Raw genomic sequence first — 24,172 nt, 5'->3', positions numbered from 1 at the left:
ATGGTATCCTATCGATGATTTATCGAACATTTGCTAGTAGAGATAAGAATGTCATAATCACATAAAGGTGATTTTATAATCTTTATGTGATTAAATTATAAACAACTATTTTTTTAAAATTAGTACCGAAAAACCAGTATTTTTGTATCAATACTGGTATTTGAATACCGGAAAAAAATTACTGTGGTCCTGGTATTCGGGATCTCGGCATTGTAAACCCTAATATGAAGGGAGGGTGTTCCAGAAACCAGGAAGTTGAAAGAATAAATGAGGAAGAAGGAAAGTTAGTTCTGTGAGTTTGAAGTTGTACAGTAAAAGGATCCTGACTGGTTGGGATGAGAGAGAGAGAGAGAGAGAGAGAGAAAGAGCGGGAATTATAGAAGCCAATTCGGTAGAACAGTGCCCATTGAAGTAGCTACAGAAAAGGCATGCAGCAGAAACAGAACATTTATGAGAGAGAGTGGAGAGACTTTGTTAGAGATGGGTCATTAATTAACCTAACAGCCCTCTTTTGAATGGAATCTATAAGCCTAAGAGAGGTTTGGGGGGGGCACTGCCTCAGATGTGGGAACAATATTCCATGGTAGGGTAGATTTTCGATTTGTACAGAGTGATTAGCTATTTAGAGGAAAAGGAATGCTGAAAGTGAAAGAGAAAACCCAATTTTTTAGATGCAGAGGAAGAAGCAATATTTGTGACGTGCTTATGTCAAGAGAGAGAGAGTAGAAGCAAATGTAATCCCTAATAGAGATATGTAACCTTGTCTAGAAATTTGAGTGTCGTCAAAGATAAGAATAGGAGCAGACAAATCCTTTTTGCAAGATATAAGACAGGCAGGACTACAGGACTGAGTTTTAGGAGGAATAAAACTGAAATATTACCTAGAGATCAGCATTTAGGGAATTGGTAGTGGATATTTGAGAAGTTGATGTTGTTTGTGCGGGACAAGGTTTTTCAGGCTTGAATGTAGAATGCAATGTGCTGTCATCAGCAAAACTATGGATAGGATTTCTGGTCAATAGAAGAAGGTCATTAATATACAAGAGGAAAAAGAGTGGGAGAAAGAACTGAACCTTGGAGAATACCCGTATTACTGAAGTTAGAAGACAGAGAGCCGTGTATCATCATGTGCAGTTAGCAGTTAGAGCGAAAACTGGATACCAAATTACAAAACGTAGTTGGCAAACCATAAGATGGAAGCTCATTTAGAAGACCTTTATACCAAACATGATCAATAGTATTTGATCATTTGATCAAGAGCAACAGCTTGAGTTCACCAAACTTTTACATTGAATTTGTTCATACATACAATGACGACATACAAATCTAGCAATGAAAGATAACATACAAATCTGCATACAAGATGAACTGACTGTGATGGGGAGTTCACCTGCTATTTGTTTATTCTGACTGTGAAAAGGGTGGCACTGAGTACCAACCCCCGAGGGACTCTCTTCTTGGTAGAAGTTTTTAATAATGAAGTTTAAACACAGACCTGGAAAGTAGTATGTCTTAGAAAGTTCTCACTGAAAATGAGTGAGTGCCCAGCAAACCACAACTGTGTAGATTTCTGAGAATTTCAGAGAGCGTGGTGGTACTGTAATTTGGTGTTCTGATTTTAGGGTTTCTTTCTTATGCTGTTTTAATTTTTAATAGATGTGACCTATTTTTACCTGCTGATGAAAAGTAACTATTTTATAATTAAATTTTATTTTAATGGTATTTAGTTATTAAGTTATATTAGGTTATATTAGGAGGACTATCCTATCCTCATTTCTTTTCAGGACCAAATGCATTTAAACTGCTTATACCACCTAATGTAATGGTTTTAATACTAATAGTAGAATAAATTCTGCCTTTCTAATGAGCTGCCCTGTATTAAACTACTTTAAAACAAATGACTTCTGCCATTTATTTAAAAGGGGAGACAGTGGCTACATGGCAGATTAAACTTTTGATGATCCAATAACATCTAAAAGGTTAATCTGTCTATTACACTTTTCTATTAATCTGTCTATTACAAAAAATGTGTTTGGTAGTAGTGCAATAGCAGAGCAATTCCCTATGAACACAACTTTGTTCTGCTGTGAACACTGAGATTAACATTAACAAAGTAATATAAATCCAACTAGCTGTAAAGTGAAAATCTTACTGTTGAATATCTGGTGAGAGCTCATGATGTAATGAGCTGAATAATGACCTGGAAAGTGAGTAGTCTGAAGTACATGATTGTTTGCAATTCTTATGAGTCAACTTTTCATGAACATATTCTAAAAACTGGGGACATTCTGGGATAATTAATTCCAGTGATGTCTGGTAACCCTATTGTATAAATAACACAACAATCTCAGTTTGTGGCTTTGAGGAAATCTAGTTTTCTAGGAAATGTACTGATCTCATACTGCACAATGGGTTATTTAGGAATTGCTACACACTGCAAATAAAAAGCATCACTCCATACAAAGAGGTATATTGCTATTTATTTGAAAAGTATGCCATTACTCAGTAGGGCAAAAGCTTCAGTTTGTACATAGTATGGATAGCGCCAACTCTCTTTTGGCAAAACAAAAGTGTGCAGAAGTTTATCCAATCAGATTTGAGCTTATAGTTTGGGTCGTTCATATTGAAAGGGATAATAATTCATACTTAAAGGGGTAAATACTGAAATATTTGTATATTGGAATTCTTTGTTAGCTGAAAGTGCAATGATTTGTTTTGGAATTAAAATATGTAAAAAAGTGATTATGTGATTAAAAATAAAGTTTAACTTAATCAAAGAAGAGAATCCGATTCTTGTGTAATAAAATTTTGTGAAAAGGAAGCTGAAATGAAAAGACTACAATTCTCCTTTTCAACCAGCCATTGTCATTACAGAAATCCTTTCAAAAGGATTTCTGTAATGACAATGGCTGGTTGTCTATACAAAATACGCATCAAATAAGAAATAAAAGGTGGAGGTGTCATGAAACCTGTAAATAGTGCAATATCTTAGCTCACAACAGCAGCACAAATATAAAAAGAGCTGCTTAGGTATTGCAACTTTCAAACAAATAACATCACAAAAAAGCTAATCTACTATTTATTTCTCTCATCTTTCTTTTTATTGGCCTCATTACGTCTCATCTTTGAAAGATTTGGCAGATTAACCATGCTCAATCCCTGAACTCTGTTAGTAGTGCAATACCTAGGTCACTCTAGGTACTGAGGCTCTGCAGTGGGCTGCTCTATCGTGAGCACTAAGACCATCACAATATTCATCGCACTTTAAAATCAGCTGCCTGGAAAAAAAAACCCACACCCATAAGAAGATCAAAAGGCATTAACATATATATAAAGTACAATAATTTCATTAAACTCACTCATAGCATGAAACTTTTCCTCTGAATTATTATTTGGATTTTTAAGATATTTACTTATTTCACTGAATTATTTAAATAACGAAAATTTCAATAAAGGCATTAAATTTAGAAAAATTTTATTTTCTAGTGGGAAGATGAAATCATTGTATATGCTACCCTTAAAAAATAAGAAAATTTGCAAGAACAACTGGAAATGAGAATTAATGTCCCCCCCCCCCTTTAAATAACAACTGGAAGCCTAAAAGTCATATTTCCTTTGCCACATCTCTGTCAAGGGACTTGCCGAGAGCTACAGCTATTAGCAAACTATTTATTAGAAAAGGCATCAATTACAGAGACACTTTGCTATGAGCTGCCTCGGTATTGCACTACAATTAACAATTACACTATATCAATTACACACTTCAAATTAAAAAGACTACTCACTTCAAATAATATTGCTTTAGCAATATACCTCTTCCTGCGAAGTGGGTGCTTTTTATTTAAAGTGTATAGTGCAATAATGAGATAATTCGTTATGTGTCTATGAGATTGATTCATAGATGCGATATGAGATTGATTCATTTCATAGCAAACCTGACTTGCTCATAGGTATTTACAAATTAAAGTTATTACCCTACTTGTAACAATAGACATTTTCTATAAAAAAAATATACATATTGTACAAATAGAAAAAAAAAAAAAAAAAAAGCTGTGAGCAAAAAAAAAAAAAAAAAATTCTCATAGTTATTTGCAAATTGCAGCTATTGCACTACTTGTACAATAGTTTTTTATAAAAAAAATAAATATAGCTATTGCAGAAGTGGACAAAAAAACTGAAAAAAAAAAAAAAAAGTAGATTGTTGGAGGTGAGCTGATTAATACATTATGCAGGTTTCTGTGTGATGAGACTATGTAGCTTTCTTAGTGGCATCAACTCAATCTGAAATAGACTATAGTGTGCTCACAGCTAAGTAAAAAGGCTATTTTCTGAAAAATGAAATACTGTGGCAATTTACTGACATAAAATTCTGAACATATACATAGATGTTCTTTAATGTACATGCATATAGCAGTTAATGACTAATTAATCACATCTATTTTACTCTTAAATTTAAATTAACAAAGTTTCAGTATAAAAATAATTACACTGCAAAAGTAAATATAATTACAACAAAAAAATAAATTTTTTCAGTGTAAAATAATTTGTTCTTCAGTGATAAAATAATCTTTTCTGGCTTTTCCAAAACATGTTACAATTGTTATGATATGGTGTTGGTCCATTAACAACAGGCTTCTTGACAAAATCTGTAATGCAAAGTGATGACAAATCACATGGTGCATTCTCCAATTCCAACAAAACAAGAGTGTTCATAGCCGATGGAGGAGGATAAAAAGTTGATGCTGGAGCATACAGAGTTTGCTGAGGACCAACTATAGGCCAATAACGTCCCAGATTGAGTCCGTTCAAAAATGCAACACCCTGAAAGCAATACAATCAATAATAAAATTCATGAATTTTGCAAAATGGACTATAAGTGTTTATTTAAATCAAAAATACATATTATTTTTAATTCAAAAATATAGATTCAAAAATTTAATTCAAAAATATATATATACAGTAATACCCCGAAGTTACGCGATAGGCGGGTCCGACGAAAATCGCGTAAGTCGAATTCGCGTAAGTCGGGGTACAACTTTGCATATAAATACATATAAATTTTGCTTAATTGGGACCAAGGACTAACAAAAACACTAGTTTAGAAGAAAAATATTAATAAAATTGCAGTTCTTTATACATATTAATACAAAATATGTATTAAAAAAACAAATGACTTACGTTAAAAAGTTATTTCGATGTCGATGGCTTCATAAAATCTAACAAATTCGTCTGACGACACAGCGCGTTCTTTTTTTTTCACGCAGAATTTCTTCGTAGCAAGCTAATAATTTTTTTATTCCTTGCTTTGTAGCTATAACGCGTTCTTCGTTGGAGTCTGTTTTCTAAAACTTTTAAGCCCTTTACAATTGAGCCCTTTGCAATTTTCACCCTGTCAAGTTTGCAATTGTCATGTGCTTTTCGCCGTTGTTTCATTTAGGCCTGTAGCACGTGCAATATCACGATTACCGGGGAAACCCCGGTGGGCCAGTGTGATTTTGGCCATAAACCATAGTATGAGGCCACTATAAATTTTCCCCGGGTAAGAATTTTTGACCCAGTCCGCCTCTGTTTATCGATAATTGCTTTTCTTTTTCTCTCTGAATCTGCAGTCTTCACCAGGCCGCTTCCTTTTCACACCTTTTAATTAAGGATTTTACTCATTTTTAGGGAATAAAGCACAATTACAAAACGAGGAGGCACGCTGGATACGCATAAACAAAGCTGCGCGCATGTAGCAACTGAATAAACAACACCATAAAGGCAGAGATACGCTATTAACACCTCACATTTCTAGGAGTTACTACCATAAAACAATAAAAATCCAGTTGCGTTTCTGCTAGTGAAATCTGTTATAAACTGGTAGTAAACTCGATCTAATTGCATTTGCGATTATACCGATAGCTGGAATTGTGTTGGTTTTTACGTTATTATGGTGAAATGTGTTTCCCCTTCACTGATATAAAAAACATAAAAGCAGCAAAGTTGAATTTTGTTCATCTTTCGCTCTCATTCTCCGCCGTCGCACCGTATATCGATAACATATGAAAAACGACCTTGAAGATAGTGGGCGGCAGCGTTGCCAAACGAAAAAATCAAGAACCGCGTAACTCCGAGTTCGCGTAAGTCGGGGTAGCGTAAGTCGGGGTATTACTGTATATATATATATATATATATATATATATATATATATATATATATATATATATATATATATATATATATATAGAGAGAGAGAGAGAGAGAGAGAGAGAGAGAGAGGGAGGAGCTAACTAAAATATGACTTAAAATTAGTTAATAAAAACTGCTATAAAGGCAGTTTTGATTGACTAACCGTTTTCTTGAAAACACTGAATGGTTGTGTTTAACTGACTGAGAAGACAAAAGATCCTGAAGTAAATAGCTATGACCCCATCATCCAAACACAGACTAAAAATATATTGAGAATGATTTTATGGCACTAGTTAAAGTGAATTTTAGTATGGAGAAAGGGTTACAGTTTACAATTAGTAAGCCAAAACTGAAATACAATGGAACATGTAACAGTTGATATACCATTTCTGGATTTACTACTGAATCCTGTCACCAAGTCCAAACAAGCCAGAATAATATCCACAAGTTTAATTCTCATGATTTAATTAGTATCATACCTATTTCACATTAATTCCTTATAGACCCAAAAATCACATTTTATAGTCATAAATGGATGTTTCCATTTCTATCTGATGACTACAGATACAGAATCACATAAGACAACAGCTTTCAATAACTATTCATAACCACGGCGGCTCATATCTTATGAGTATGGGCTTGGCACACCCAGGGTCCTGAGCTGGATATCATCATTCTTCTCTTTCTTGGTGATTCTTTTCTACTTCTGACCCTTGTTCTCTCTCTCAAGGTAATTCAGAATTTTTTTTTTTTTTTTTGTCTGGTGCAGCATAAGTCTCAGGCTTCCTTGCACCATATGGTTAATAATAATAATAACTCAGCACTGGTCTCAGTTAGCATTAGTATTATTAATGGCATATAATGCAAGAAACCAAGCTTATAGAGCATTAGCAAAAAAAAAAAAAAACTTTCTATTTCACGTATACATTTACTCCAAAAGTTTGTTGTCTAGTTCTTAACTGAATTTATTTAAGCTACCAACTTCCGCAACAACAGATGGAAGTTTGTTCCAACGATCAACCACTCACTGGCTAAGAGCAAATTTCTGCACAAATATTCTGCAACTGTCTTTCCTCGATTTGAATTTATGCCCCCTCAGGTTTGTAACCTGAGCAAGCGGAAGAACCCATCAGAATTCAGCATGCTCAACCAATTCAAGGCCTTATACACCTCAATCAGATCTCCTCACGTGTGCCTAGTCTCTAAATGCTGGAATTTACAGAACTTTTATAAGCCTTTCTTGGAAAGAGCACCCTTTTTTTACCCCTCAGCATTCTTGTTGAGCTTGTACTTGTTCCAGCAACTCTACATCTTTCCTAAATTGAGGCTGCAGTACTCAAGATGTGGCCAGACTATTTATTGTCTTATACAATGGGATAATCATTTGCTTATCTTTGCTAGCAAAATTCCTGTATATTATTGACAAGACCCCATGAGCTACTCTGGCAGCCTGTCTGCACTACTCAGAAAACTTCATATCTGATTGCACAATTAACCCCAGGTCTTTTTCCTTCTCCACCACCCTGAGCACAGTACTGCACAGTTGGTATATTACTCTGGCGTTACTGCTACACATATGCAGTACTTTGCATTTGTCAATGTGAAACATCAGTTTCCACCTCACAGTCCATCTGCCCAACTTTTCTAGATCCTGTTGCAGTAGCATACTGTGATTACTATCATTAATAACCCAGCCAATCTTCGTATTGTCTGCAAAATTGGACATTAAGCCTGATATATACCTTCATCAGGTATATCATCGTTACATAAATTTAGAAAACAACAATGGGCCCAACACTGAGCCTTGGGGGACTCTACTAATAACATTAGTCCACAATGAGCAAGGTCCATTGATTACCACTCTGTCTTCTCCCACTCAACCATCCCTTTATCAAGGGATGTCAAATAACCAGAGTTTTTAATAACCGGTTATCCGATTGTTTTTGCGCTAGATAACTGGTTAACCAACATATTTTTTTTATTAATAATATGAATTACAGAAAAAAATTTATAATATAAAAAAAAAGTAAGTAAAAATATTTCTTTTTTAATCACATTTGTTGCTTATTAAATAATTATTACAATTAAAACAAACAATATAAAGTTTGAAATTTTATTTTTTCAAAAAGTAGTACTTTAAGTAAACAAGTGCATCTAAAAGTTCAGGATTAATTACATTTCTAATCTTAGTTTGTATAGCGGAGCATGTAGAAAAAATTTGTTCTGTGGCAGTGGAAGTTGGCTTTACTGTTAATAGAGCATTATGAAGATTTTCCAAAGTTTTCGTGTGTTGTCCTATACTTTCAAAGAATTTCATTTCTTTCTGAATGTCATCAGTTTTCGAACAATTAGTGGACTTAAAACAGCTGTCAATATTCATCGACAAGCGACATATTTATGTCAGTGTTACTATTTGTTTTGGTTCTATCCATAATAGTAACATTATTTTCAGAAAGACTTGTATCTTTATTAGGAAATAGTCTCATAATTAATGTTTTTGCAAATGGACTGACTTTTGAACAAAGCTTAGATCATCTTGATCTTGATAATTTTTAGGCAGGTTTCCTGTTTGTAAAAATTTCATTAGAGATATTAATTTTTTATTCCTGCATTTAAAAACTTTATTTTTTAATGCTTCTACCATTTTGATACTTAAATCATTGTCTATTTCTTCAAGTTTTTCAAACATAAATTTTAAAATACCTTCTGTAGTCATCAATGTCGTCATTTATTTGCTAAGTTCCACTACACCTAATTCTATCGGTTTTAAAATTTTTATTAATAATTCCATAGATTTGAAATCACTCTCGTAATATACATGATTTTGTCCCATATCATGTAGAGCTTTTTTTAATACAATTTTTAACAAGAACTAATCTTTAAAACATTGGAATTAATGAATCTCATCTAGTTTTCACATCTAGAAGTAATGACAATTCTTTCCCCTTTTCTTCAACTATATATTTTTGAAGAATTGAATTTTTCACAATTGAATTTTTAAAAACTTTTATAAGTGCTCAGGAACACGTTACAACTGTATTTAAATTTTCTGTTAACTCCAGTTATTATTATTCTGATACGAAATATCTAAACTATTTTCTAATTGTAAGTCATCATCGGAATTGGATACGTCATCAGTTTCATCTTCATTAACCTCTTCATGAAGTGATTCCTGTTTCTTTTGATAAAAAACATCAAGAACAGCTAAGTGAGTAGCGTAACTATAACATAAATAGTTCTCAACTCCAGTTAGCAAACCATACTTTTGCATCACATTTGCGCCGTCATGTGTAGATGCAACAATGTCATTTTCAAATTCAATGCCGAATTCTTGTAGTTTATTCTTGACAATTTCTTTAGTGTGAAGGGCGTTGCAACTACCTTTTATAAAAATCAGTCCCAAATTATAATTACTTTTTTTCTAGGTGTAAAGACACATTAAGATAATGCTTCATAGTAACGCTAGTCCATTGATCAACCATTATGGGAAAGCTTGACATTATCGTTAATTAACTTTATGAATTCATCTTTCTGTTTCAATTTTACCTCCTTACAAAATGAAACGATTAACTTTCTTACTGTTGCTTGACTCTGGCATTTCATAGCCCCTTTTCATGATAAATTTGCAAACAGCTCTAGAAATAGATATTGCACTAATTGAAAAGTTATCTTTCGCCGCACATTCAGAAAATAGTTCGCCTAAACTTTTGCATTTTATATGTCAATATAGAACCGCTTTAAATTTTTTGTTTCTTTGCAGAGTCAGGAGTAGCATTGTTGTCTTCAAATGTAATGTTGTGTTTGCGAAGATGATTTCACAGTCTTGTTGTGGAACCTCCTTTGCACTGTATAGTGACAGAACATTGAGAACAGCGAGCAGAATGCTGATCGGTTTTTTTAAAAATAATTCCATTAGTAAATTAATAAGAGGAGTTTACCTCAATATAGTACGTAGAACACTTCTGTATGATACCCTCCAGAAATTAAAACGGAAAAAACGAAAAAATCGACAACTTATCGGTACATTAAAGTAAAATATAAATAATTAAGTAATCAATTTAACACAATTTAAAACAATTAAAATTCAAATTAACGCAATTAAACGAATCTAACAAAAATATTCAAAACGATTTTCCTTCCTGAAGCTGACAATGCTTTTCGACCGACTGTCGTGATCACAGGAATGAAAATTACCAAATCAGGCTAAACCTGCAACTTAAATAGTGATTATATGTCTTCGCGCATGCGCATAAAGGTCCACGCATCAGAGATCAAATATGGCCGCCAAACATTAACAGAATTCTCGTGTAATTTAATTTCAACGGTTTCTGCAATTAATAGTCGCGTATAATTACATTGAACGTTAAGTATTTTGGCCTCGTTAAATAAAAAAGTATGTTTTTCGTTAATGGCATGAAAGGCTAATTCTGACGCTGCTGAACGAGAAGCACGAACTGAGGCTTCGTGTTGATTTACACGAATATTAAGAGAAAACCGTGTTGAACCTTGGTAAGACGAGTCGCAATCACCGCAAGAAATGTTGTATACCAGATCATTAATTTGTGTTGCGAACGCGGAAAGAACCGGGTGATTGTTCAATATAGTGTGTAACTTCCGTATAGGCCTAGTTATAATTTTAAATTCGGTATCTTTAAGGAATCTGTTAAGCTGTTTGTGCCACTGTTCAACATATGGGACAGAAATAAAGTATTTTTTGATATTACTATTGTTGCTTGGTGTAGTATTTTGTATCCTATCCTTAGCTTGTACCCTAATTCGATTTATTGTGTTAATGGGATAACCCCTGTTTAAAAATCTGCTAGTTAATATTTGTATTTCTGAGTCCAAAGCAGAATCTGTCGTTGAATATTTATAGGCATTTAGAAATTGATTAAAGATAATCGATCTTTTGTAGGTGAACGGGTGATAGCTATTATAATGTAGAAGAATACCGGCGTTTGTGGGTTTTCGATAGATGCTAAATTGTATTTTGTTCGAGTCCCGGGTAAGCGTGAAATTTAGAAAGTTTAATGACTTTGTATCCGTATCTTCCCTTTCCAATGTAAATTTGAGTCTAGAATGCATATTATTAAACAAATGTAAAATGTCTTCGATAGTACTACTATCGGTAATAACTAGAACATCGTCTAAATACCTCCCATAGTATGTGATACGGGGACGAAAAGGTGTCAAATGTATCTGCTCAATCGTTGAGAGATAGATCTCTGACATTAAGCCACTCAGGCTCAAACCCATTGGTAATCCAAAAATTTGTTTGTACACCTTGTCTCGAAAGGTGATGTAGTTAGCCTCAACTAACAGTTTAATTAAGTGAAAAATTTCCTTAATAGGCAGCTTCGTATAATTAATCGGTGTCGAGTTTTTATTTAACATATCCCAAATAATATCTAATGTGTATTCAACGTTTACATTTGTATATAATGAGGTAACATCTAGTGAGAATAAATTGTCATTGTCGCCGAGTCTACAGTCTTTAAGATTATTAAATAATGTATCGTAGTTCTTAATCCCAAATTGTATAACCTGTCTAAAAGGTTTTATAAATGTTATATACATGTGTGGCTAAGGCTGAAAATGCCGAGTTCCTGTAGGAAACAATAGGTCGAATAGGAAATCCAGTCTTGTGTAATTTTACCTGATCGAAAAGTGCAGGAATATTGTATGTTCTGGACTTCAATTCCTTCAACTGAACCATAGTGATGTAGTCGTTTTTACGATATGTGGTTAACGTTTTATTGTATTGATTTACCAAATTGGAAAACAGTGCCAGGTCTACTTCACGATAAGTGGAGGTATCAGACACAACTGAATCTAACTTATTAATATAATCATGTTTATCTAGTATTACCACTGTATCTCCTTTATCTGCCCTCTGTATAATAATGTCCTTATTTTCCCGAAGTTCTCGTAAAGCTGAACTGTCATGTGTATTCAATTTAGGAAGTCGCGTTTCTTTTATGTTATTCACTACTTGGTTAACTTGTTGAATAAATACATCTTTTTGTGGAACATTATGAAGTCCAAATTCAATATCAATTATGCATTGTTTTTTTGGCAGTTTTTGAGGTGGTAAATTATAATTTAAACCTTTGGATAAAAGGTTTAAATTATAATTTATTCGTTGGATACTGGTGAGGGGGTGTTTGTGAACTAGCCGACATATTCTGTGGTAGTACGTTATGTGTCTGTGGGGGGGATGTCACCCAACTCGTGTGAACTTGGTCGCAAGCCCGCGACAATGTGTTAGAATTCGCATGAACGTGTCTTGAACTATTCGATAATGTTTGCAACTTATTAACGTGTCTGTTTTTTATTTCTGAGGCCAGTGCTTCCCGTCGCAAATCTATGGAGGTCTTCAATACAGACCAATCGTTCGGATGTAGATAATTTTTTAATTTATCGCGAAGCTTCCTAACCTGGGAAAGGTATTTTTGTTTCATCGAATATCGAGATTTTAAGGCAAGCTTAACAATATTATGCGATGTCGCCAGTGTTAGTTGTTTTATGCCTGAAATTTTTTGATTTAAATTCACCCTGGCAAACTTCGGAACGATGTTGTTTTGAAGGCAATATTTTAGGAAAGAAATATGGTAACTTTGGGCCGAGTACCTTAGTGTAGATTTAATGTAATTTTGTACCAAGCCATTCAAAAAATCTCCCATTGTGTTAAATTGATTATTTAATTATTTATATTTTACTTTAATGTACCGGTAAGTTGTCGATTTTTTCGTTTTTTCCGTTTTAATTTCTGGAGGGTATCATACGGAAGTGTTCTACGTACTATATTGAGATAAACTCCTCTTATTAATTTACTAATATTATTATCAACGTAGAACATATTGAGTATTACAGCTCGGATTCATACTATCTAAAAATAATTCCATACTTCTGATTTCTTTGAATTCATCTTGAAAAACCCCTAAAATAATTTTAAATAAATTAATATAATAAAATATAAAACTGATATAAATTGAAACTCTGTTCCAAAAAAATTAAATGGAAAATAATCAAGGACTAATAAATGATCTTGTTGCGATATGCAAATAAATTCACTGCAGTCAAAATATCTAATGAATTTATTATGTACTTGATAATAAAACATAAAACAAAGAAATGATTTTAGATATATTTTTGTGTATAAATATTCGCTGTCATTCAATTACTTATTTTTTATTTGTTATCTCTTAAAAGATATTGAAACACGACAGTGACGTTTGTAGCATTGAACAACAGTATAACATAAAATATGTGCTCTTTCAGAAAATTATGTTATCAAAAACTACAATCTTGTCAATTATGTAGTAGAGTACCATTCAAATTTTATAACACACCAAAAAAGGGAAACAACCGGTTACCAGACATTAATAACTGGTTTATCGAATAGTTATAAATCTGCTCAAATAACTGGTTAATCATTTTCGGTTATAACCGGTTTGACATCCCTACCTTTATCTTGCAGCATCTTGCCCTTAATGCCATACTGCTCCAATTTGTACAGCAGCCTTTCATGTGCAACAGTATTAAAAATTTTCCTGAAATCCAAGTATATAATATCGATATTATTTTTTCATCCAGATTTTTTTCCACATCATAGTATCCAATCAAACTGGTCAGACAAGATTTCTCCTTAACAAACCCATGTGTCTGTCTGAACTGCAGCCTTGTCTACGTGATCCAGCATTGATTCTTTAACTAGTGTCTCCATTTTATTTTCCCCAGAACAGAAATTAAACTAATAGGTCTGAGATTACTCATGTCACCCTTTGATTCCCCTTTGTGAATTGGGGATACATTTGCACATCTCCAGTCTGTGGGGACCTCCCCTGAATCCAAGGATGCTCTCATAATTATGGCTATGTGTTTGCTTGCTTCCTTTGCTGCCTCCCTTAATATAATTGGATTGATCCCATTCGCCCCAGGTGCCTTTCCTTATGTTTAACTTCAACAATTTTTCCTCCACTTTGCTCTCAGTTATTACAAAATCATTTAGGTCCTGTTAGAGTTTGATAAACTTCTGGCCTCCACTTCACTAGAGAATTCCTCATGTGTGAATATAGATGCACAATACTCATTAAGTTTTTCAGGTACCTGAGCAGAATCATCGACAGTCAAACCATCGATATCAAGTGAGCCAAACTGATTCGTCCCATTCCTTCTAGAGTTTACATAAGTAAAGAAGTCTTTGCTGCTTTTCTTTGCATCATTTGCCAAAGATTTCTCATAATCTGCCTTTGCTTGCCTAACCTCCTTTGTGACTTACAGACTAGCTTATATCTGCCATAGGCTTGTGTCGCCTGATAATTTATATACAACCCATGCACTTTTCTTCTCTGCCACAAGTCTCATTAGTTCATCTGACATCCATTTAGGCCTAAACCTTGAACAGTATTTCTTAGTTCCTTTTCACTTTGTCCAAATCTATCAATTTTAACTTAAATAAGGAAAGTGTTATCTTTTGGCTGACACTCTGTGTCACCTCTGCTGAAGCTGCACCTCACTAATGTTCAAATGATACTTTGAAGGCAGCAAGCAATTCTTTTTGCTCTTGCCAGAGTTATATCTGTCTGGCCTTGAAATTTTTTTCTTCATAATGGTAATTTCAAAGCAAGTGGCTTATCAATCTCTTAGCAAAGTTACAGTTCTTACAGTGGATAACCAGAGCAGTCATTCACCATGGGAACCATTATTTTTTTATTACTTATTTTATTTTAGTAAGAACTGTAAAACCAAATGTCAAGCAAGTTATTTTCATTATGGTCAATAAATACAATAATTTAATACCATAAGATAATCCTAAACCATCGATATCAAGTGATACCTTTGATTCCCCAAATTTCTAATACAGCAGAAGAAAACCTGCAAACATATAGACTGGAACATAATTAGAGTATAATCATTTACATTTTTAAAAAAAATTACAGGGAGATATTGATTTATTATACAATTAATTTTCTACTTAAGTTAGTTAATGTAAATCGTTTATGCATGGTTACTGCTGTTTTAGCATCAGTAATGAGTTAAAATATGTATCACGAATGGGTTACGTAATTAAAAATGGCACTGTCTTCATAAACTAGTCACATATATGTACTAAGTTGTATTATACATACAAAATATATTTGTGTTCAAAAATTAAGGAAGTTGCATTTTTAGAAATATGTAATTGCCACCTGTTGGGATTTCAACAAAACTGAGTAGATATATATAAACAAATAATTTATAAAACCATTCAAAAACACAGTAAATGTGAATATTACAAAAGAATAATCATCAACCAAACCTATGTAATCCTATGTTCATACTTAAACATAGGATTATACAAGAATTAATAATAAAGGATGTGAGCACTCTTCACTGCTAAATATAACTCTGCTATACAAACATGAGGGTTACACAACCCTTATGTTACCAAGGTTCCTTAGAAGATCAGTAAGCAATAAATCCTTTTCCTCTTAGTGGGTAGGTGTTAGATTGTGTAGGTTCTTGAGGAGGGGAAGACTTGCAATTCACCTATACAAAGCATCCCAGTTACGTTCTATAGGGTTAAGGACTAGCAAGCCATGCCATTCTCTGAATATTCTCTCTTCATATTCCTAAAATTCATAATTCTGAGTCTAATGGGGAAGTCACATTCACTGCCACCTATATTTGAGCGAATGCAGTCCATATTCAACCCCAGGGGCTCACATCTGGTGAGCATGGGCTTGGCACACCCAAGAGGTCCTGAGCTGGATATCATCATTCTTCTCTTTCTTGGTGATTGCTTTCTACTTCCTACTTTTCTCTCTCTCTCTCTCTCTCTCTCTCTCTCAGGGTACCCTCAGGCTTCCTTGCACCATATGGCCAATAATAATATGCCATAATTTTTGAAATACTGAGGGGCAACACAATACAAATGAGTTGCTCCTCAAGTATCAACTTTAATAAGTTGATACTTGAGGAGCAACTTCTCAGGTATCAACTTTAATAAGTTGATACCTGAGAAGTATTTTTAGACAGTTGATATCTGTCTAAAAATAAATAATGGTTGAAAGTAACTTTGGAATTCATGGCTAAAAGCAGGCAGGAACTTTTGAGCTAAGGTGTAAATCAGAACAAGCCTAAAAAGTTTTTCATCCCATGTACATAAGCTAAACTTGACACAAGCAAAGAAAAATCAAATTGTGTACTACCAAGAATATGACTTTACAGTGCCACTAGACTGTGCAGTTAATAATAAACAAAACCCACACACTGCTGCAAACAACACAGACTTCAATCAGTGTGCAGACATTGAACAGTTGTTAATTTCATGTGCACTTGCTTTTACACTTGTTAATTAACTGCTTAAGAAGGATGCATATATGCATCACTGACACATTAATTTAGATATCATTTGATCTGCATATGTGCATCATGCAGCAGCAAATATGTTAAAAAGGAAATATTAGTATTAATAGGGGATTTATGCATGAAAGCAAGCTTATATAGCATTAGAGAAAAAAAAAAAAAAAAAAAAACACCTGTTCCATTCACCTGTCCAACCCTCCTATAATTTTTATAGTTTTTCCTAGAATTTAATCAAGCTATCCACTTACACAACAATACAGGGAAGTTTGTTCCAGCAATCAATCACTCCTTTAGCCATCCTTTCTTGATTTCAAGGAATGTCCCCTCGTGTTTGTAGTCTGAGCAAGAGGAAGAATCCCATCAGCATTGTGCTAAATTTTAACTAAATTTAAATTTAGTTAAAATAATTAAATTAAATTAAGTTTACATTAAGTAAAATAATTTAATTAAATTAAGTTTAAATAATTTAATTTAAATTTAAATTAATTAAATTAATTTAAATTTATTTAAGCTATCAACTTCCATAACAACAGATGGAAGACTGTTCCAGCAATCATCTACTCATTGGCTAAAGGCAAACTTCAGCACATCTTTCTACAACTGTCTTTCCTCAATTTGAATCTATGCCCCCTTGAGTACTTAGTCTGAGCAAGCAAAAGTATCCCATCAGCATTGAGCCTGTTCAAACCATTCAAGGCCTTATATACCCCAATCAGATCACCTCACAGGTGCCTAGTCTCCAGATGCTGCAACTTGCAGAATTTAAGCCTTTCTTCATAAGGGCACCCATTCAGTTCCTCTCACTAATCTATCTTGTTGCCCTTCTCTGTACTCATTCTAGCAACTCTACATCCTTCCTAAAATGAGGCCTCCAGACCTGTATACAGTAGTCAAGGTGTGGCCTGACCATTGCCCTATACAGAGGGATAATTTACCTCCTTGTCTCTGCTAGAAAAATTCCTATATATCATTGACAAAACTCCATGACCTGCTCTGGCAGCCTGTTTGCACTGCTCAGAGAACTTCATATCTGACTTCATAATTACCCCTAGGTCTTTTTCATTCTCAACCTCTCTGAGTGTAGTACCACAGAGGTGATACATTTCTCTTGGGTTACTGCTACCCATATGCAGTACTTTGCATTTGTCAATATTAAACTTCAGTTCCCACTTCTCAGCCCATCTGCCTAACTTTTCTAGATCCTGTTGCAGTAGTATACTGTCTTTAGTGTCAATAACAATCCTGCCAACCTTTGAATCATCTGCAAACTTGGACATTAAGCCTGATATGTCTTCATCGATATCATTGATAAATACACAAAACAACAATGGGCCCAGCACCAAACCCTGGGGACTCCACTAATAACATTAGTCCACATAGAGCAGTGTCCATTTATTACCACTCTCTGCCATCTCCCACTCAAGCATTGCTTTATCTATTGCAGTAACTTGCCCTTAATGCCATACCCCTCCAATTTGTACAACAGTCTTCCATGTGCAACAGTATCAAAAGCTTTTCCTGAAATGCAAGTATATGATATCAAAATTATTTTTAGCATCCAGTTCCTTTGTGACCACGTCATAGTATCCAATCAAATTGATCATACAAGACTTCCCCTTAACAAACCCATAGTGTGTCTGAACTATTGCTGCTCTCTTGTCTACTCTTTAACTAGTGACTCCATTATTTTCCCCGGAATACAAGTTAAACTAACAGGACTATAATTATTTGTGTCACCATTTGAATCCCCTTTGTGAATTGGTGATACATTTGAATATCTCAAGTTCATGGGGACCTCCCCAGATTCTAAGGGTGCTCTCATAATTATGGCTAAGGGTTTGCTTACTTCCCTTGCTGCCTCCTTCATTATAACTGGATATTCTATCTGCCCAAGATGCCTTTTTTATGTTTAACTTCATCAATGTCTCCTTTACATTGCTCTCAGTTATCACAAAATCACTTAGCTCCCTGTTAGAGTTTGATAAATGTCTGGTATTCCTCTCCTTAAATAACTCCTCATCTGTGAATGTAGATGCGAAATACTCATTCAGTTTATCAGCTACTTGAGCAGGATCATCAATAGTTGAACCATCGATGTTAAGTGGACCAATCTGATTCATTCCCTTCCTTCTAGAGTTTACATAACTAAAGAACTCTTTGCTATTTTTCTTTGTATCCTTCGCCAAAGATTTCTCGTAATCTGCCTTCGCCTACCCAACCTTGTTTGTGACTTGATTATAGACAAGCTTTTATCTGTAGTAGGCTTCTGCGTCTCCTGATAATTTATATGCATCCCATGTTTTTTCTTCTCTGCCATGGGCCTCATTAATTCATCCGACATCCATTTAGGCTGAATCTTGAAGAGTATTTCATAGTTGGTATGCAAAGCCTAGTAGCCTCCAAGATTAAGTCGCTGAAGGCTTCCTATTTAGAATTCACCATTTTTAACATCATCAGTTTTATCCCACTCTACAGAATTTAAAAACTGTCTGAGACCTCTGTAGTCGCCTTTACGAAAACAAAAACCCTTCTCTTTCCCCTTGATTGTAGTTACATCTTTAAGAAATCCCACATCAGTACACTGTGATCACTGTCACCTAGTGGTTCCTTTATCTGCAAATTCCTAATGCATGCGTCATCACTGCTGATAATCAGATCAAGGGTATTACTCTTTCTGGTTGCCCCTCGAACATGTTGCTGTAGAAAAAAATCCCCCAATAAATCCACAAAAGTCTTGTTAGCGTGTGATTGACCAACCCACAAGTTTCAGTCAATATCTGGAAATTTAAAATCCCCCATTACAAGACATTCTGATTTATTGGCCCATTCTATTTGTCTCCACAACTGTTCATTGTACTCATCAGCGTCATTAGGCCTATAACATACTTCTACTCTCGTTTTCCCTTTCTCAGTGTTTATGTCACACCAATCAGACTCAACATTGCACTGTCTACCCGTGTCAACTGGATGTACTTCCTTAGATTTTATGTGTTTCTTAAGTAACAGCATAACCCCTCCTCCCTTCCTACCCTGTCTGTCCTTTCTGTACACGTTGTACTCCCCAAATTCCAATTCTGCACTTCTTATATCTGTGTGATATGATGTCTCTGATATCCCAACAATATCTGCCTTTGATGTCTTGATCAGCAATTCAAATTCATAAATTTTATTTACTATACTTCTAGAATTAGTGTAGTAGAAGTGTACATGCACTTGTTCTTACTCTTAGTTACCCGAACACAGTCAATGTATTTACTTGTTACATGACTCCCAGCAGCTCTTGAGATCCCTAGCAACTTGTTCTCTAGGCTGCTGCTCATTACAATAGAAGCAGTGCAAGAATCACTTTCACTTCTGCCTGCAGCTACTGTTAATCTTTTAGTCTGTGAATCCCCCAAAACTAGCAGTTTACCGACCCACGTAAAATTGTCTTGACAGAAGCAGCAAATATTCTTGCATCCTTTCTATTTAAGTGTCTCTATGATTCCTTTTGGTTCATAGGTGGTACTTTTGCTTAAATCTGCTCTGATATTCTCTGTTAGAGACAGTAATTTAGAATCTCCAATTTTTGATCTTCTCTGGTTTAAAACCTCTCTACTCTATTCTGTCAAATTCATTTGCTGCCTCTATCATTCCCCCAGTTTCACTAATTACTGGAACTCTTTGATTTCCTTTCTTTGGAACTCAGCTTTCTCCATTTCTCCAGTCCAGCTTTTCTAGCAGTGAGGTAATTTTCCCTGGTGATTTTAATGTTCACAACTCCAGCTGACTTCCATTTTATAATCACAGATCCAGCTGGTTGAGATTCTGAGGCTTTTGCAATTACTAATGATTGCACACAGATTGAACATTTACCTACAGGAATACCATGTGTGGACATGTGTATATGTAAAGGGCAGCTCCTAGAATGTCAGTTCAACTCTGCCTCGTATCTCTGTGAAGAACACTACCACTGGAAAAGGGCCAGATATGTGGGAATGTAGGGTTGTGTGTGTGTGTGTGTGTGTGTGCGTGTGGTTGCATGTGTGTGTGTGTGTGTGTGTGTGTGTGTGTGTGTGTGTGTGTGTGTGTGTGTGTGTGTGTGTTCTGGCCTCATGGATACCCAGAAGCATCAATCGCCAGGAGAGATGATTCTGGGTACTTGTTCACACCACGGGAAGGCGGACCAGTTCCAATAGTGCTTGTACTGTCCCATTTCGAGACACTGACCCATCTGATGTAGCCAAAAGGTGGGCCAGATCCCTCCAGGAGCCCACTCCAGAGGGGGAGAAAAACAAAGTTTATTTATTTATTTTTTTTTGTTCAGTTATAGATTATATACAAAATTAAGACAAATGAGGCCTTAATTGAGGTCCCATTTCAAGACCATGAGAACAATTATGGGAGGAATTTTTCAACCCATCTTAGGAACCCTTAGTCACAGGTGGTAGATGACTTTCATCAACTGGTGAAATACCACCACTTTGCTTATTGGAGGCTTGAAGTGGTGAAACCCATGTTTAGTCTCTAGAGCAAAGTTTCCGGCATCCCCCCCCCCCCTATACTTCTCCTTCAACCCATGCACGGTACTAAGTACTATAGGTTTTGATACCTTTCGTGTTTGGGGTTTTCATAAAAAAAAAAAAAAAAATTATGAAAGAATGCTTGGATTGAGGGGAGGTCCCTATAGACTGGCGATGTGGAAAAGTATCTCCAATTCACAAAGGGAGATCAAAAGGCGATATAGGTAATTATAGACCTGTTAGTTTAACTTCTGTTTCAGGGAAAATAATGGATATTATTTTATTTAAAATAATAAATTTAAAAAAATCTCTGGTTAAAGAAGTATGCAGGATTATTTAGACAGGAATGAACTTATACTGCAGTCACTGGATTGATTTATTAAGGGGCAATCTTTTCTGACCAATCTGAGCAGACATTATAATACAGTAAAAAAGGAACTGAAATGCAAAAAATAATTTTGATACCATATACTTGGAGTTCAGGAAAGCTTTTCATACTATTGTACATAAAAAAACTTCTGTACAAATTGGAACAATGTGGCATTAAGGGTAAGTTACTTTTCTGGATAAGGGAGGGTTTCACGGAAGAAGGAGTGGTTATTAATGAACACTGCTCTTCATGGACTAAGGTTATTAGCAGAATCCCCTCCGAGTTAAAGTGCTGGGCCCATTGTTGTTTTACACGTTTATTTATGATATTGATGAAGGTATATCAACCTTAAAAGTCTAAGTTTGCAGATGATAAAGGCTGGTAGGAAGGTTAGTTACAGTAATCAGGAAAATCTGCTCCAACGAGACCTACACAAATTAGGCTGATGAGCTGAGAAATGGCAGTTGAAGTTTAACATTGATAAAGGCAAGGTACTGCATATGGGTAGCAGTAATCCCAGATTAACAAACCCATACCAACTATGTGGTACTACACTCAGGGCAGTTGAAAATGAAAAAGACCTGGGATTTCATGAATTGTACAGTCAGATATGAAGTTCTCTGAGCAGTGTAGACAAGCTGCCAGAACAGCTCAAGGTGTTTTGTCTACAATATGCAGGAACAAGAAAGTGATTATCCTGTTGCATAAGGCAATGGTTAGGCTGCATCTTGAGTACTGCATATAGGACTGGAGGCCTCATTTTAGGAAGAATGTGAAGCTTTTGTAATGGGTGCAGAGAAGGGCAACAAGATTGGTGAAGAGAATGAAAGGGTGGGCTTACAAAACAGGTTTAAGTTGTGCAAATCACAGATGTTGAGATCAGGCACTACAATGTGACCTTATTGAGTTTTTTAGGGCTTCCAATGAATTGAACAACCTCAATGCTGATGGCATTCTTCCTCTTGCTCAGACTACGCATATGAGGGAGCATAAATTCAAATAGAAGAAGGATGGTTGCAGGATAGATGTGAGGTTTACATTCAGCTAGCGGGAAGAGTTCAGCCTGTTGGAACAAACTTCCATCTGGTATTGTGGAAGTGTGCAGTTCGTATAAATTCAAGGAAGAACTAGACAAATTATTGGAGGGGTGGACAAGTGATGCAGGAGGTTTTTTTGGGTGCTGTTTCATATGCTAGTTTCCTTGCATCATATGCCAATAATAATAATAAGGGTGTGATTAATCCACATCCACAGCAAATACAAGACCTATAATCAGAGGATAGAAGAATACCTTGGCACTCTCAAGCAGAAACTCCTGGCACTCAGAAGAGACTTTGCTGTTACATGAAGAATGCCCAGAAGAAAACAGACAACAGGGTATTTGATGAAAACCAGAGAGCCTTCTACAAGAACATCGGACGAGAGGAGAAGGAAAGTAATAAACACCCCCCTCCAACCCAAACAGAAGGTACTCAAAGAATTCTGGGGAAACCTGTGGAGCAGTGAAGTTAGCCATAATGGAAGTTGCAGCCAATAGCTTTGGCAAAGCCCATCTAAGCTCCCACCTCTGTCCAAACCAGATAGTTCTGTTGTCATTTCAGCCAAGGATAAAGCTGACCTGCTAGCATCCCATTTTCCTTCAAACTCATATATTAATGATCTTGGTAAAACACCTCCCACCATTCCCAATACGCTCCATTCAATGCCTCCTGTGGTCTTCCGTCAGGATGAAAAGGATGTCAGAAAGATTTTGACGAATCTTGATGCGAGGAAAGCTCCAGGTCTCGATGGTATTTCTCCACTTGTTCTCAAAACCTGTGCTCCTGAACTTACTCCTATTCTTTCCCGCCTTTTTTCACTTTCTTATTCCAAAGGTGTTTTTCCTTCTGCTTGGAAATTTGCTCATATCCAGCCAGTCATAAAAAGGGTGACAAATCCCTCTCATCCAATTATCGTCCCATTGCAATTACTTCTACTCTTTCTAAAGTAATGGAGAAATCAATTGACCGCCAACTCTTAAACTACCTAGAAACCTTCCGTCTGATCAACGATCGCCAGTATGGATTCCGTCAGTGTCGATCTACTGGTGATATTCTGGCTTATATTACCCATTTATGGACTAATTCAATGGAAAGGTTCGGTGAAACACAAGTAGTTGCTCTTGACATCTCAAAAGCTTTCAATTGTGTGTGGCATAAAGGTCTTCTAAACAAGCTTCCATCTTATGGTTTGCCAACTGTTTTTAGTTGGTTATGCAGTTTTCTCTCTGATCTCTCACTGATTGTGATGGTAGATGGCTCTCTGTCTTCTAACTTCTCCACTAATGCTGGTGTCCCCCAGGGTTCAGTTCCTTCCCCCGCTCTTTTCCTCTTGTATATTAATGACTTTCTTCCATTGTCTGTAAATCCTATCCATAGTTTTGCCAATGATAGCACATTGCATTCAACTTTAAATTTTGAGAAACCTTTCCCTGCTCAATTAGCTTCAACTTCTCAAAAATCTGCTATCAATTCCTTAAATGCCGATCTTCAGGTAATTCTCCAGTGGGGCAAAGACAACTTAGTTGATTTCAACCCTTCTAAAACTCAGTCTTGTCTTATATCTCGCAAAAAGGATTCTCCGATTTCTAGGCAAAATGAAATATCTCTTTTGGGGATTACCCTGATTTCTAAGCACATTACAAATATTGCTTCCTCTGCATCTAAAAAACTTGGTTTTCTCTTACGCTCTCGGCATTACTTTTCTTCCAAACAGCTGTTCACTCTGTATAAATCGCAAATCT

At 35.4% G+C, this 24,172-nt stretch overlaps 1 protein-coding gene across 1 annotated transcript in view; it reads right to left on the bottom strand.

Annotated features, from left to right (window-relative positions):
- Positions 1–4,551: 4,551 nt before the first annotated feature.
- The window catches only part of LOC150080774 (beta-galactosidase-like), a 389,882-nt gene continuing 370,261 nt past the window's right edge, over positions 4,552–24,172 (bottom strand). The window contains exon 16 of the mRNA XM_090380816.1: positions 4,552–4,821. Within this exon, the coding sequence (XP_090236942.1) occupies positions 4,552–4,821 (270 nt within the window). The remainder of the gene's footprint in view (positions 4,822–24,172) is intronic.

The sequence above is a fragment of the Mastigoproctus giganteus genome, chromosome 9 (assembly GCF_048544385.1).
Source record: "Mastigoproctus giganteus isolate SK-2022 chromosome 9, ASM4854438v1, whole genome shotgun sequence".
NCBI lineage: Eukaryota > Metazoa > Arthropoda > Arachnida > Uropygi > Thelyphonidae > Mastigoproctus > Mastigoproctus giganteus.
The sequence above is the reverse complement of the archived record's forward strand: the minus strand, read 5'-3'. Positions and strand labels throughout refer to the sequence as shown.